The sequence below is a fragment of the Mirounga angustirostris genome, unplaced genomic scaffold (genome assembly GCF_029215605.1).
Source record: "Mirounga angustirostris isolate CCGP_5_RB_7025 unplaced genomic scaffold, mMirAng1.0.hap1 SCAF_14, whole genome shotgun sequence".
Taxonomy (NCBI): Eukaryota; Metazoa; Chordata; class Mammalia; order Carnivora; family Phocidae; genus Mirounga; species Mirounga angustirostris.
Genome location: NW_026991722.1, coordinates 76325211 through 76341213, shown reverse-complemented (window position 1 = coordinate 76341213; position 16003 = coordinate 76325211). Strand labels below are relative to the sequence as shown.

General features: G+C 46.6%; 1 protein-coding gene across 6 annotated transcripts in view; it reads left to right on the top strand.

The window, feature by feature from the left end:
• HECTD4 (HECT domain E3 ubiquitin protein ligase 4) overlaps positions 1–16003 on the top strand; it is a 192843-nt gene that overhangs the window by 136684 nt on the left and 40156 nt on the right. For all 6 annotated transcript variants that reach the window (XM_045887621.3, XM_045887620.3, XM_045887619.3 and 3 more), the window contains 9 exons: positions 60–208; positions 484–563; positions 2784–2947; positions 3539–3776; positions 4736–4872; positions 5316–5442; positions 8747–8884; positions 10629–10765; positions 13646–13806. In XM_045887621.3, the coding sequence (XP_045743577.2) occupies positions 60–208; positions 484–563; positions 2784–2947; positions 3539–3776; positions 4736–4872; positions 5316–5442; positions 8747–8884; positions 10629–10765; positions 13646–13806 (1331 nt within the window). The remainder of the gene's footprint in view (positions 1–59; positions 209–483; positions 564–2783; positions 2948–3538; positions 3777–4735; positions 4873–5315; positions 5443–8746; positions 8885–10628; positions 10766–13645; positions 13807–16003) is intronic.

The window sequence follows — 16003 nt, the reverse complement described above, 5'->3', positions numbered from 1 at the left end:
AGTTCCAGGGGCCCAAGTGGAGTCCTCTGATCGCCTGCCCATTTCTGTTGTTTCCTCAGGCCCCATCTTTTTACTGGGAAATTGAAATTGTTTCCTATGGAGATACTGATGACGACACTGGACCAATCGTTTCCTTTGGCTTTGCTACAGAAGCAGAGAAACGAGATGGGGCTTGGACTAATCCAGTGGGCACTTGTCTTTTCCATAAGTAAGTAGCTACTATTGCTGTCACTAAAAAAAAAAAGAAAAAAAAGTAGTGGGTGTGGATGTTTGTGGGTGTTTTCATACTAAAATAATATAATCTCAATCTCCAAAAATATAAAATACCAGTCGGAAATATATTCAAGTTTAGGCAAAGAGAATAGCTCTTAGGGTTTCCCTTCTAAGTCCTCTTGTACTACTGAAGCCCCTGGGCCTGTTCACTATGTAACTGCCTCTGTGTTGGCCAGGCAGCCGTGGCTTTGACTTTGCTTTCTTTCCTAGCAACGGCCGAGCCGTGCACTACAATGGCTCCAGTTTATTACAGTGGAAGAGCGTGCGCTTGGATGTGACTCTCTCTCCTGGTGAGTGCGGCGGGAGCTTCTTTTTTAGCCTGTGTATTTCTTTTGTTCCCAGATTTTGTCTAAGTAGGTTAAAAGTAAAGAAACTTAGCAACTAGAAATGGGCAGTTTGCCTTTCAGTGAAAGCCAAGTACTTGTCATTGCTGTCTGCTAGTTTACACCAAACCGTTCCTTTTGTGAGGCCATTATCACTGAGACCCTCCATTTGGTAAGGTAGGAATCACATTCACTTTTGTTTCTGCATCATTAGAAAAACCTGAGATTTTTGCTTCTCTTTGAAGTTTAGTCTTTTGTCAGCTTTTCATTGATCTAGCAGATAAATAGGTTCAAAAAAAAAAAAAGGTCTACCACTAGCCCTGAGGCACTCACAAAATGCGTTAGGAGTAGCTAACGTGATGTAGACTTTGTTCTCAGGAGCCTAAACGTCTGGTCCTGCTTCAGCACATCTGCCCAGAAGTTTCAGTCACATAGACCGTCAATTCAGTTAAAACAATGACAATAAACACCCTTTCCCCTCTTTTTTTTAGCCTCCGTATAAGTGTCTTGCTCTGTATAGATGAATTGGGATCAGTCCTACCTGCTCCAGCAGAGTCGCAAAATGTAGGCATTGTCCTCTTGCCATTAGAAGCCCCCAGACGCGTTGGCTACTTAGTTTCAGACAGTACATCTTAGCATCATTTCTGAGGAAGCTGAAATTGTCCTACATGGTAGATGGTCTGGGCTGCTCAGATGGGGAAGAATAAGTCACTCCATCCATCCATCTAACTTCGCACAGCTGGCTGGGAGTAATTTTGCCATCACTTAACTTAGGGAGCTGCTTGTTTTTTTGGGTTTTTTTTTTAAAGATTTTTATTTTTATTTATTTGAGAGAGAGAGCATGAGCAGGGGAGAGGCAGAGGGAGAGAGAAAGGGAGAAACAGATTGTCTGCTGAGCAGGGAGCCTGATGTGCGGCTTGATCCCAGGACCCTGCGATCATGACCTGAGCCGAAGGCATACGCTTAACTGACTGAGCCACCCAGGCACCCCAGGGAGCTGCTTGTTAAACTGCACATTTCAGGGAGTGTAGTGTTTTCAGTTATGGTCAAATTATGATTTAGAGATAATTTCCTGGCAGTTACTTCTCATTTTCTGGAGCAGAACTTGGACATTTCAGCTGAGTACTTAAGTGTTTTCAGCACAGAGGAGGGTTTGGGGAGCATATGGGAACCATAGGCAGGGTTTTTATTCTCATTTGTTTTGTTTGGTCACATTTGCTGTTTGAGAAAGTTTTGTACTGGACCTCAGGCACACATGCTATGTGTCTGGGTAGGAATCAAGAACTCACTTTTTACAGCAGAATCTCAACCTCTGTACCAACACTTCTAGTGTCTACTCATCAGTAGATACTTGCTGGCCATTTCCTATGTGCCGGGTACTTTTCTGGGCCCTGGAGATGCCACGGTGAACAGTGATAAGTCCCCAGCCTTTGGGAAGCCCATCCTAGTGGTATCTGAAGCATTGGAAACTCTGTAATCAAAAGCAGAATCGTAGAACTTCATGCACTTCCTGAAGAGTTCACAGTGAGAGACTAATCACATGGCTCCGTATGTGAGCAGTGGGCCTGAAGCAGCCAGCATGTGAGCGCTGATGAGGTGGTCTCTGAGCTCTGTCCTATTCTCTTCCTCATTGTAAAGCAGCTTGGCTTGTCTTAGCTTCCCGAAAAAATGCCTTAAATACATGTAAGTAGCAGGCGGGACATAATGTGATTTAACTGTGTACCTCCAGCTTACATTATGGGTTGGGTTTTATATTACTAAGACCATTTCTAAATCTTCCACAAACGTACTGAGAAAATACTACCTTTTTACCTTTGTGCCATAAATAATTTTCCATGTGTCAAAAGAGAAAAACTTGTATCTATTAAAAAAAAAAAAAAAAGTACCCAATGTTTTCCCTTTGTCTTGGCTGCCAGGAAAATAAAGGCTAAATTTAATGTGTAATTGTGGTAACTAACTCGGCATTTTCTTCTGAATAGCTTGACTTCTCTTTTTAAAACGATTTCTGTTGTGTTACTTTATATTTACTCAAGTACAGTACGTAACTGCAGAGCTTTTTCAGGTGTAACTAGTGGCATAAAGATAGTCAATGATATGTGGCCTCATCACACTGGTTGCAGTTGGGAAGTTTATTTAATAATGAGTGAACGGGAAATCCAGATGTCTCCTTCCTCTTCTCTGCCGTAGGTGACGTGGCAGGAATTGGCTGGGAGAGAACCGAGGGGACCCCCCCTCCTCCGGGGCAGCCAGCCAAGGGCCGAGTATACTTCACATACTGCGGGCAGCGCCTGTGCCCGTATCTCGAAGACGTCTCTGGTGGGATGTGGCCTGTGGTTCACATTCAGAAGAAGGCAGGTTATCTCACTGGGAAGGAAAACAAATTCTCCTTAGTAATTTGGGTGTTGCCCAGCCACGCTGGGGAGGGCAATCTACTCGACTGAATCCACCATTCAAATGCTGATCTCATCCAGAGGCCCCCTCCCAGACACACCCCATAATAATGTTTAGTCTGGCATCCTGTGGCCAGCCAAACTGACGGTAAAATTAGCCATCACAGTACAATTGCATGGAAGCAAATCTGACCATGTCCCCACTGGGGAGTGAAGGGAGCAGCTTGTGCGGTGGCATCAGGCAGAAAGGAACAGTGTTGGAAACAGGAAAGGCCCTGTCTGAGTAGCATAGGGCTGGGAGAGTGAGGCGAGGCGGGGGGGGGGGGGGGGGGGGGGGGGGGGGGGGGGGGGGGGGTGCGGGGGCTGGCCTGTGCAGATCTCCGTCTCAGCGCCAGGGCACGCAGTTGCACGGGCCCCTCTGCCTCAATGTGCATGCTCTCGCAGAGCGGGGGCCCTTCTTCTGGTTTGACGTTGAGTGGCATTCACCTTGTAGTGTTAAATAAACGAACAAACGTAACCCCTTTCAAACCCTCTATTTGATTTCCTTCCCAGAACACCAAGACTCGAGCTAACTTCGGCTCCCGCCCATTCGCTTATGCTGAAGGGCAGGCCCACCGCAACGCCGCCGACCTGTGCACCGACCTGGCAGAGGAGATCAGCGCTAACTTTGAGGCCCTGCCCTTCGCCATGGCGTCTGATAGCGACAACGACGCGGGCGCTAGTATCGCGTCAGACCCGGGCACTCACGGGCCGCCGTGCCGCATCGCTGCTGTGGCCACTGCTCAGCAACGTAAGCCGCCGCCTCCCGGGGCCCCACTGCTTCCGGGGGATGCACATGCTGCTGTTCGTAAGCCCCTCCGGCCTGCGCATGCTCTCATGCCCACTGGTTGTGGGGGCGTGGGCCCGGTGAAGGAAAACGGGGAGCAGGACATGGGACACTGCACCTTCCCTGCCTAGAAAGTCCGCTCCCCACATCCAGGAAGCCTGCCACTCCTCAGTGCCGGAGACTGTCGCCACATGGAAATGCAAGCCTGAAAGACTGTCCACTTTTTTTTTTTTTTTTTAAAGATTTTATTTATTTATTTATTTGACAGAGAGAGACAGCGCGAGAGGGAACACAAGCAGGGGGAGTGGGAGAGGGAGAAGCAGGCTTCCCACGGAGCAGGGAGCCCGATGCGGGACTCGATCCCAGGACCCTGGGATCATGACCTGAGCCGAAGGCAGACGCTTAATGACTGAGCCACCCAGGCTCCCCAAGACTGTCCACTTTTTATAAGACTGCTAGAAACCCCACAATTTTATGTGAAATCCTGTATTTTAAAAATGTTAATTGTTATAAAACTGAGGTCATCAAAGAATACTAAAACACTAATTGTGGAATCTAGGTGGTGGGTATTTGGTGTGCACTGAAAAAACTTTCCCGGTTATTTGAAAAACTTCATAATCGAATAAAACCAAGCTTCCTGATCTGTAGGTGTGGGCAGACTGTAACTGGCCTGGTTTGCAAACTGTTTTAAGACTCTGCCTACTTCTCTCTCCTGATGAAGAACTTTCCAAATTCTTCTCTGAATTGAATGAATTCTATCCATAAAAACGATTTTAGGATTCAGGTTAATGATACAAAATCCCTCCAAGTGCTAGGAGTCTTTCACATGAAAGAAGAGATTCTGGTTTGTCTAAGGGGGAGGAGTTCGTGATTTTTCTGGCCTGCGCTTGCTTAGAATTCACTGTCACTGTGCTCTGTTACAGAATATGACAGTGACACCTCCTGTCATTATAAAGTAGAACTCAGCTATGAGAATTTCATCACCTCGGGCCCAGACCCCCACCCACCTCCTATCGCAGACGATGAAAGTGATGATGAGGATGATGACGACATCCCCCAGGTACGAGGCCCACAGCACTCGCGCGGCTCCCTGGTGACCAGGACAAGCCACCAGGAATGATTTTGCTTGGAGGGTGCAAGGCCGGAATGGTGACACTTAGAGTTATGTCACTGTGTTTGAACAGTAGCTCTGGAACATTCATCTTTGAAACCATATGTCAGTGACAATACGTGCTGGGCTCTTTGGCCCAGTACCAATCTGGCTGTGGGAGAAATGGAGCACCCTGCTAGTGATTCAGCAGTAAGTCAGGGACCATGTGGCGTGCTTACTTGGCTTCAGAGGGAAAGGAAGGGCTTGCCACAGTCTGGCTGTTGCCTGCCCTGGCATCTGAGGATGTGATTCTGCTACTGGCCTTGGAGTGGGTGAGAGCTGTAGGTCAGGGAAGGGCTGATGCCCACATGAGGCGCTCCTTCTCTGTTCATGCCTTTGCCTTCTCCTTCCAGGAGGACCACTACGCCCTGCTGGTGAAAGCCTGGGAGACCAAGGTGTTTCCTACTATCCGAAGACGCTTCCGCAATGAGGCAGAGCGAAAGTCGGGCCTGGACCAGATCAAGGGAGCTTTACAACTAGGTCTGGTGCTTTACCCTGTCCTCGGGAGCTACTTCATGACTTGAGCTGTGCTTAGATGAACTCAGATGTAAATCAGGAAAGAGGGGCTCATCTAACATCCGGACAGACCTAACCGTGTCCTCTGCCTGTCCTTTCCTGAGCTCTGTGCTCTCCGGCTTCCACTGTCAGCCTTTTCTTTGCTTATCAACTTAACTCCATGTTTGGGTTGATGGGCTGCTGAAATGGTTGCATTGGGAAGCTGGATGGCCTGGGGGTCAAATAATTTGGGCTCTCAAGTCACAGCTGTGCTATTTGTCTGTCTGACCTTGGGACAGTTCGTTAACCTTTTTGGGCTTTCCTCCCCTTTAAAATGGAATCAGTGATGGTGACCACCTTGCAAGTGCTTTAATACAGGTAAAGCTCCTAGGAATAGTGCCCAGCACAGAGTAAGTGTTCAGTTAATATAGTTCTAGGTGTCACTGTGGTAACAAGGAGGGTGGGATTTTTCTTCCGTGAGCGCAGGTTCTCTAGCAAAGAATAATGCAAAGTTTGACCCCAGACAGTGGACTGTTAGTGAGTCTTGAGTGCAGGTAGCTAATTTCAGTTTTGAGGATTTTCCTCATCTTGTGAAACACCTGCTTTTCCCCCACAAACATGGTGGCCTCAGGGATGGTGTAAGAAGTTTCATTTTTGTCCTATATCAGCAGCCTTGCTCCTCTTTGAGCCTTGTTCTGAGAGTAGAACCAAATAAAAAAACAACTGGTGGGGGCTTTTCTGTTTTTTGGCCAATTAATATGCTGAGTCCCAGATCTCCAGTGATTACTTTTCTCCGATGTTGGCACCAGGACTGAATGAGTATGTGTAAATCTGTGGTTTGATTTTTACTTATTTTCTTTCAAGCTTTCTATCCCCGAAGCTAAGGCCTACAACAGCGGAATGATCTTGTTTAAACATAACCTGTGGGCGTAGCCTCCTCCTGTGACGTAGTGGGATTGCTTCCTGCTTTTATCAGAGCCTGGGTTCGGCTGCCGACCCAATTCTGGGGCAGATAATTAGTAATTCTTCTCTACTCGAGTTTGGGGCAGAGGGAGCAACATTAGGAAGGCCCTTGGTGGGAGTGCACTCAGGTGGTTGGGCGACCAGCCAAAAGGCCAAGCAGGTATAGCTGAAGATGAGAGCTCGAGGGAAGGGTGGCAGGACACGAGGCTAGGGGCAGGGACAAGCACTGGGTGCGTGAGGACTTTGGATTTTATTCTCTGCAAGATGGGAAGCCACTGGGAGGTGGTAAGCGAAGGAGCCACATAATTCAATGTAGTAGATCCCAGAGAAAGAGAATTTGCTCTTCCCCATCTGTTTTCAGTATCTGAGAGGAAGTGCCTTCGTGTGCTTTGTCGAAGGGCAGAGCAGACCTTCTCTCAGGTTCGAACGACTCTCACTTAGCATAATGCCAGACGCACTGCTGCCCGCCTTGAGGCGCCCATGCGGCATTGGTTTCGGGGTTGGGAGGCCTTCGATCTGGTGGCACCTGTTGAGCCATCCATTCATCCACTAACCCGTCCCTGCAGGCAGCCAGTGCCGCCCAGGCGTCGGGCCCCCAGCCAGGGAAACATCCAGTGGGCCACGGCAGGGGACGTGGTCGGGGCTGTGCGGTAGATCAGGAGGCCAGTGTGTGTGTAGCTAGGTCGGGCCAGTCTCGCGGGGCTTCTCTGACAGCCTGCTATTTAAGTGGAGATCGGGAGCTGACTTGGTGACAGCTGGCTTCCACTGTGAAACATTAAGCGCTGTTTTCAGGGGGGCTGGTGCCTCTTACCGCTTTGGAGAGAGTAAGAAAGGGGGGAAGAATTTACAGTGTGCAGATGAAAAGCCCTTGTATATGATCATTGGTTGCTGTGTTAACATAGGTTCTGCTTAAATTAGGATTTCTTTTCTTTTATCCTTTGGTGCCTGAGCCATCCTGAGCGTCTCTGGCCAAGGGTGCCTCCTCCTCTGCTCCCAGTTTGGTTAGGGGAAGGAATAGACAGCACGCAGAAAATCTGATCATCCAGAAGTGGCCCTGGACCAGAGGCAGATCGATGACTCAGCCAGAAGTGCCTCCGGCTGCTGATGTGGCCTCTTGCCAAGGCATTCTCTCGGGATCCGTCCGTGTGCTGTGACAGTCGTATGAACCATATTAATTTAGGCCTAAAGCATTTACCTTTTGAATATAATCTTCTTCAGTGTAGCAGTGGCAGAGGGGAAAAGGAGGCTGGGGGATGGCTCGTGGTCCCCAAAGGACCATCCCTGTGAGGTGGACCAGCCTCCTGCTGTCCAGTCCCCGAGGAAGGTTACTGAACCCACCCCTGTGCTGAGCATGGTTGAACTGGGCATCCTCCCCATGTTCCCGGATTCCTGCTGCGTAGACAGCGGAGGATTTGTTCTCCTCTCCCCCATTCCTTTGGGAAATGTTGCAAAGATTATTTTTCCATAATCTTCCAATATCAGGCCACATTCCTGGTCTGTTCTGACAGTTCTTTCTCTAGGCATCCTTCTCTAACTGCAGTCTCCTCCTCCTCAAGTGCGCTCCGAAAATTGCTGTGCCTTTTCCCTCCAGCAAGGCCAGCAAATAAGAGTGGGAGGTGAGTGTGCGGGCGATTGGCCTCTGCACCTGTGCACCCCCATGTGTGAGAGCTTCGGCAGTGCCAGCAGGTGGAGACGTTGCACCCCGCCACCCTGCGCGCCCCACGGAGCCGTCCCTTCAGGGGCCTTTGTTGACTGCGTTAATTAATAGTGGTGGTTGCTGGTGAACTTAATGGTGTGTTCTCTCTCTGGGAAGGAAGAACACAGCCAATTCCAGTGCTGGGTAGGAGGAGTTGGTGGAGCTCTGTCTCTCTTAAGCAACATGCGTTTGCTGTAAAAATCACGTAGTGCAAAAATGTACAAAGTAAGAAGCAAGCTTTTCCTCACTTCTTACCCTCCGTTTGTCCTCTACTTGGTTCTTTTGACTCAACTGAAATAACTGCATAATAGCGCCCCATGATTTTTAACCACTATTGATGAGTACTTTCCTTATTTCCATTTTGGGATCTCCCAGCGGTGCTGCAGGGAGCGCTCTTGGATCTTCACACACGTGTGCTTGTGTTTCTGTGGGAGAAATTTGAGAGGTTCCTACAAGTAGGGTATTGAGTGTTTTAAACTTGCTAGATTCCCCATAATTACCTTCCCCAAAAGGCTATGTACTCCCATGGGCAGTGTTGGAAAGATTCTCTTACCTTCATTCTCCGTGTGAGTCAGATCCGAAGACCGTGTACTCTTCGGAGAGTTACCAGTGCAGTTATTTTTTTTTTAGGCATGGTGGACATTGCCCGACAGACGGTTGAATTCCTCTATGAGGAGAATGGCGGCATCCCAAGAGACCTGTATCTTCCCACCATTGAAGACATTAAAGACGAAGCAAACAAGTTCACAATCGATAAAGTTCGGAAAGGTTCTGTTTTCCCTCTTACTTCATCTGTGAAGCTTGCTGTGGAATGAGAGGTTGGGTGTTCACTTGAGTGTGAGCAGAGGATCTGTGAGCTTTCCTGAGGTGACTCCTTTCGCGGAGTGACAGGGCCTCTCGCAGCCTCTCTTCTGTGATGCCCTAAAGCCTCCTGCTCGTCTGGCCTCCAGTGGCCTCCCGAGCTCACTGGCACACGCAGAGTGAGACTGCGTACTTGTGCAGAGGGAGAAGTGGGGCATGGGTGGAGGGTTCCAGAGAGGCCTCCCAGCTTAGGTCGGGGCTGCTGAGCTAGAACCATGAATGTATGGTTGCACTCTGCTTTTTAAAATTTTAATAGAATGTGTTCTTTTGATTAAAGATCTATTGCATTTTTTAAGGAAATGAAAATACAGAAAAGCACAAAAAAGAAAAATGGAAACCACTCGTTATCAGACCTTCATAAAAATACGAGAACATCAGGGACAGAGGCAGAAATAGATATATTTTTGGGGTGCCTGGGTGGCTCAGTTGGTTAAGCATCTGCCTTCGGCTTAGGTCATGATCCCGGGGTCCTGGGATCGAGCCCTGCGTCGGGCTCCCTGCTCGGCGGGGAGCCTGCTTCTCCCTCTCCCTCTGCCTGCTGCTCCCCCTGCTTATGCTCTCCCTCTCTCTGTCAAATAAATAAATAAAATCTTAAAAAAAAAAAAAAAGATATATATATTTTTCTTTTTTAGATATAATTTGCATATCATAAAATCCACCCTTTTAAAGGATACAGTTCAGTTTTTAGTAGATTCACAAAGTTGTACAACCACCAAACCATTTCCTCTAATTCCAGAACATTTTCATCCTCCAAAAAGAACTCCTGTATCCCCACCATTCCCCATTTCTCCTTCCCTTGAGCCCCATTAATTTACTTTTTTGTCCCTATAGACTTCCTCTTCTGGACATTTCCTATAAATGGAATCCTACAACCTGGGGTCTTTGAGTCTGGCCTCTTTCATATGTCACAGCACAGTCTTTCAAGGTCCATCCATGTTGTAGCATGTGTTAGTACTTGGTTCCTTTTTATGGCAAAATAATACTCCATTGTATGGATGATACCCCATTTTTTAATCCATTTACCAAATGATGGACACTTGGGTTGTTTTTCACTTTTGGCTATTATGAGTAATGCTGCTGTGAACGTTTGTGTTCAGGTTTTTTGTGTAGATGTGTTTTCCTTTCTCTTGGGTAGATATGTAGGAGTGGGATTGCTGGGTCCTATGATAAGTTGAACTTTTTGGGGATCTGCCAGATAATTTTCCAAAGTGATTGCAGCATTTTACATTCCCACCAGAAACGTATATCGCTTCCCATTTCTCCACATCCCTGCCAACACTTAACTACTGTCTGGTTGGTTAGATTATAGCCATCCTAGTGGGTGTGAAGCGGGGTCTCGTTGTGGCTTGGGCTTGTCTACCTAATGACTGATGACAGGGAACGTCTTTTCATGTGTATCTTCATTTTTCTTTGGAGAAATGTTTATTCAAATCCTTTGTCAATTTTTTAGGTGGCTTATTTGTTTTTTTATTATGAGAGTTGTTAGAACATTTTGTATGATCTTCCAAGACTGAGCTTTGTACCTTTTTGGTTACAACTAAACTGAGGTATTGTTAGATGCTGTAGAGCTATTTTAGGCCCTAAAAATATAGGATCCCCAGATGATAATGGTACTTGCTTCTGAAAAAACTTCTCCCTTTGCCCTCCTCAGGTCTCACAGTAGTAACCCGCTCTCCAGACAGCAACAATGTGGCCAGCAGTACGGTGGGGACTGCCCTGCCAAAATTCGCCATCCGGGGGATGCTGAAAACCTTTGGGCTTCATGGAGTTGTCTTAGATGTTGATTCAGTGAGTAAACAGCCTTTTATATACATGGGGACTTTCATGCCCAGACTCCATGTGTCTTAAAAAGTGATCATCCAGGGTGCCTGGGTGGCTCAGTTGGTTAAGTGTCTGCCTTCGGCTCAGGTCACGATCTCAGGGTCATGGGATCAAGCCCCATGTTGGGCTCCCTGCTCAGTGTGAAGTCTGCTTCTCCCTCTGTCCCTTCCCCTCCCCACCCCCGCGCTCATGCTTGCTCTCTCTCAAATTAAAAAAATTAATATTTTTTTAAAAATGTGCAGTCATGCAGATGGATTACTCTTCATACTAGGGTTGGAGAAAGTGAGCTAAGTGCTCACAGCAGATGGCTTGCCTGAGGTTTTTTCGTGGGCCCAGATCAGGGCTGATGATAGATGGTGATAAGCTCTTAATCCTCAGGGCTGTCAGCCCTTCAGACCACGATGCCCCTGCCAGCATTTTGTCAGCCATGTTCAGACCATCCCTATATTCTTCCTACCCAAGTCCCGGGAACATTCTCCCCTGGTCCTTGGTAAATGGATGATCTGTCTTTGTCATGACTGTTACAGACACAAGTCGAAGAAATAGTTTTATGATTTTGATCACATCATCTTGCTGGTTCTCTCAGCCTGTTTTCCAATATGTAACACGAGTGTATTAAACCCATGGGGTTCTCAGCAGGGGTGGGGGGTATGGGCGGGGAAGAAGGAACAAAAGACGCATGCGGGCAAAGCCAAAGCTTTCTTTGGTCGCATGCATGTGCTGGTGTTTGAGAAGTTTCCCGTGCAAGAAAAACTGATGAACTAATATCTAGTTCAAGCCTAAGAGTCTCTGATGAGAAAGGGTCTATGGCCAAGTAGATAAGCTAGAATCTACCTAGATAGAGCTACAGAAACCGGTAATGTTAGGTACCATTAATGCTTTGAAATGGAAAGCTTTACATTTTTACTGACTCCATTTCACCCAAACTTAATTATGAATCATTAAATTTTTTTAAGATCTATTTATTTGAGAAAGAGAGTGCACACATAAGAGCAGCGGGGAGAGGCAGAGGGAGGAGGGAGAGAATCTCAAGGAAACTACTTGCTGAGCACGGAGCCTGACGTGGAGCTCGATCTAATGACCCTGAGATCATGACCTGAGCTGAAACTAAGAGTTGGACATTCAACCAACTGAGCCACCCAGGCACTCCCTGAATCATTAAATTTTTAAGAGAGGCTACTGACTGATGGTTTACTAAGGTGAACGTCCAAGTAGAAAATTCAATTAGTAATACTATTAATCTCCCGTTGCCTTCTGATACAAACTTCTGACCTGGTTATCAGAAAGTATATAACTGACAGTGTTTTTCAGCAGTGGAAATGTGTGCAAGTATAAATTAGAAAAACAGAAATTTTGTTAAAATAATTCTGTTACTATTGGGATGCCTGGGGGGCTCAATCAATTAAGCGTCTGCCTTCGGCTCAGGTCATGGTCCCGGGGTCCTGGGATCGAGCCCGCCATCAGGCTCCTTCCTCAGCGGGGAGCCTGCTTCTCCCTCTGCTTGCTGCTCTCCCCCTGCTTGTGCTCTCTCTCTCTGGGAAATAAATAAAATCTTTAAAAAAAATAATAATTCTGTTATTAAGTAGTTTGATTCTTTTATGTTTTAGTACTACTCCCTAAACAAAAATTACATTTGTATTTGAATCCAAAGCGTATATGCATGAGTTTACTTTTTATTTTCCTGTAATAAAATGGATCTATTAGATTTCCTGCTTTTCCAAAATTATTATTTTTTTAAAAATTTATTTATTTGAGAGAGCATGAGAGGGGGGTGGGGTGGGAGGAAAGGAGGAGAGAGAGAGAGAGATTCCGCACTAAGCACAGAGCCCGACGTGGAGCTCAATCCCTTGACCTTGAGATCATGACCCAAGCCAAAACCAAGAGTTGGACGCCCAAACTGACCAAACCACCCAGGCGCCCCATGCTTTTACAAAATTATCAACATAAAAACAATGAACATAGGGGCGCCTGGGTGGCTCAGTTGTTAAGCGTCTGCCTTCGGCTCAGGTCATGATCCCAGGGTCCTGGGATCGAGCCCCGCATTGGGCTCCTTGCTCTGCAGGAAACCTGCTTCTCCCTCTCCCACTCCCGCTGCTTGTGTTCCCTCTCTCGCTGTGTCTCTCGCTGTCAAATAAATAAATAAAATCTTTAAAAATAAAAATAATGAACATAAAACAAAATGCACTGAATTATAACTGAAATATAGCACTGTTCAATTTTTTTTTTTTTTTTTTTTTTAATTAGCGTTGCGGGGAGGGCCAGAGGGAGAGAGAGAATCTTAAGCAGGCTTCACGCCCATCGCGGAGCCCAACACAGGGCTCATTCCCACAACCCTGAGATCAGGGCCTGAGCCAAAACTAGAGTCGGATGCTTAACCGACTGAGCCACCCAGGTGCCCCTGTCTTTAAATTTCTAATTCATGATTACATAACGGTTAAAATTTGAAAACCAGCATGAAAAAACTAAACACACTATCATTACTAACCAGTTGTCTTTGACCTTTTAAAGACTCCGTGACATGAAACTAACATTTATTACCGTAGAACTTTTATATATACATACAGATGTATTTTAAAACTTGAAGGGGAGGGCGCCTGGGTGGCTCAGTTGCTTAAGCAACTGCCTTCGGCTCAGGTCATGATCCTGGAGTCCCGGGATCAAGTCCCGCATTGGGCTCCCTGCTTGCTTCTCCCTCTGACCCTTCCCCTCTCATGCTCTCTGTCTCCCATTCTCTCTCTCAGATAAATAAATAAAATCTTTAAAAAAAATAAAAATAAAAAAATAAAACTTGAAGGGGAAAAGTCAGTGCCCAAAAAGTCAAATAGACCTTTCCTTTAACTGCTGTAGGTGAATGAATTAGTGCAGGTAGAAACGTACCTCCGAAGTGAAGGCGTGCTAGTCCGATACTGGTATCCTATTGATATGCTGGAAAGGCCCCCGGCAGGCTACCGGAGGACGGCCACCAATGGGCTGGTCACGCTCGACAATACCAACCTTCAAATTCACAGGTAAGATTGAGCCCTTCTTCCTAGCGGATCACAGAAATTCACTTATTATGTCTTTATCACATGTACCATTTGTCATTGACAAGCTTTTCCTTCAAAGCTAAGAGTTAGAAGGAAGCTAGCAAAGTAACAGCAAAATTGCAGGAGTTGGGAAGAAATGTCGTGTGGGATCTGGTGTCACCCAGCCTATGCCACAGACACTGCTGTGAGCTGCAGGGAAGAGGGGGGATTGAGGGGTGGCTGGAGATCTGGAGGAGGGTGGAAAGTTGTAAAGAGTAAAGCCAGTCCAGGAGAGATGTCCAGGCCCGGTGTGGGCAGCCAGCTCATTTCTCCATTAAGCTAACAAGGTGTTCATTCCTGAATGCGTGTTTGTGCCTAGCACTGGGCGGGGGTCTCTAAGGAAGCACGTTCTGCCCTTGATGGATTGTCTTTCTCCTCTAATTCAATTGCCGTGGCTTTCCATTTCCCTTGGAGTAGAATTCAAATGAGTAACCTACCTCACGAAACCCCTGCCTGAGCCCCAGAGTCTCTGCTTCTCCATGGACTCTCCGTCAGCAGTGCTGGCTTTTCCACGTCTCTCTGACCCGACGCTCGTGTCCTCCGAGGTGTCTCTGCAGGTGCTCTTCCCTCGGCCTGGAGCGCTTTGCTCAGAACTTTGCATGGCGGTCTCATTCTTGTCATTCGGATCTCAGGTCACCTTTCCAAAGAGGCTTTGCCTCACCATCTAAAGTAAGCGCTAAGCCGCATGTTGTCATAGCACTGCATCTTACTTCCTTTCCAGGACCTGATGTTCTTGCCTGTGAGTTTGGTTTAATTTATTAATTGTGTTGTGTCTCCTCCTCCTAGACTGTAAGGTTTCTAAAAGCAGAGACTTTGATTCTTTGCTAGAGCCCCCCATTTCTAATCAGGAGCCTGGCTCATGTTGCAAGCTCAAAATATCTGTTGAAAAGATACATATATGGTTGAATAGCAATATGATAGTCTTGAAAGCTTTTAAAGCTTTATTTCATAAGTCAGTTGTATTTTTAGCCAATGTCTCTGATGGATGTAACTTAATGCCCTTTTGCTAGCAACCGAGCGAAAAGGCCAGAAAGTGCTTTGTAAGGTTACCATCAGGCTGTAGATGTAGGACATTTATTCTCAGGATTACGGCGGTGATCTCGGTATCAGGAGAACTAAGAAATATGCCACACGGGTTTGTTTGATCAATAAAGTGCCTGGATTTCTCGTCCCAGGACAGATTTTCCTCAGAGTTACGCTCTGCCTAACACGCTCATGTGGCTTTGGGAGAGGACTCAGAAAGAGCGGTAGACGGCTCAGCAGTAGCTTCAGAGGCACTGAGTCTGCAGAGACAGAGCAGGGACTGCTGGGCAGGCCCAAAATAATCTCACTCCAACTGCAGCCCCTGAAATCTGAGGAGGAAGCGGTGGGGAGTCAGAAAGGGCTTGTGTTCAGACCTCCTCTGTGTTGCTGCCCCGGCCGTTCTGAGCTGTGTCTGTGTAGTTAGCATATGGACTTCCATGGAGGGAGGAGACCGGTAGGGAGAGGTGGTTTGTTTTCAAGTCCAGCCTGAGGATATTACAGGCTGGTGGAGATGAGAAAGAAACCACCTACATGCAGCATCTTAGCTGTGTTTATCTTCATATCTGTACAAACTCATCAGGTTTTATGTGGCTTCTTTAATTACCGTTATGCCTAAATATGAGTTATGATAGATCAGCATTAAATTTAATTCAGATCAGGAGGCAATACAGAATGAGCCCTGATGGCTCCACATGGATTTGAAACCTAGACTTTTTAGAGACAATAGGGCTGCTTCTAACTTGCCTTTTTAGTTAAATGTTTAATACCAGGAGAATTTTTAATAATGATTAGCTAAAGAAATACAGGGAGCCTCCCCAATGCCTAGTATTAGATTATTTACCAAGAGATGCAATTCTAAATGAGACCTGCTTAGTCACTAATGAGCTGTTATTCAAGGCGAATGCCAGTTACTTCAGAAATTCATCACACACAAAGGGTTCACAGTGAATTTTTTTATAAGAGCTTTAGTGAGCTGTAGTTCGCATACCGTGTAGCTCACCTATTTAAAGCATACAAGTCAGTGGCGTTTAGTATATTTACAGAGGTGTACAAGCCTCACCACAATCGCTTTTAAAACCTTTTCATCACCCAAAAGAGAACGGCCGTACCCATTCTC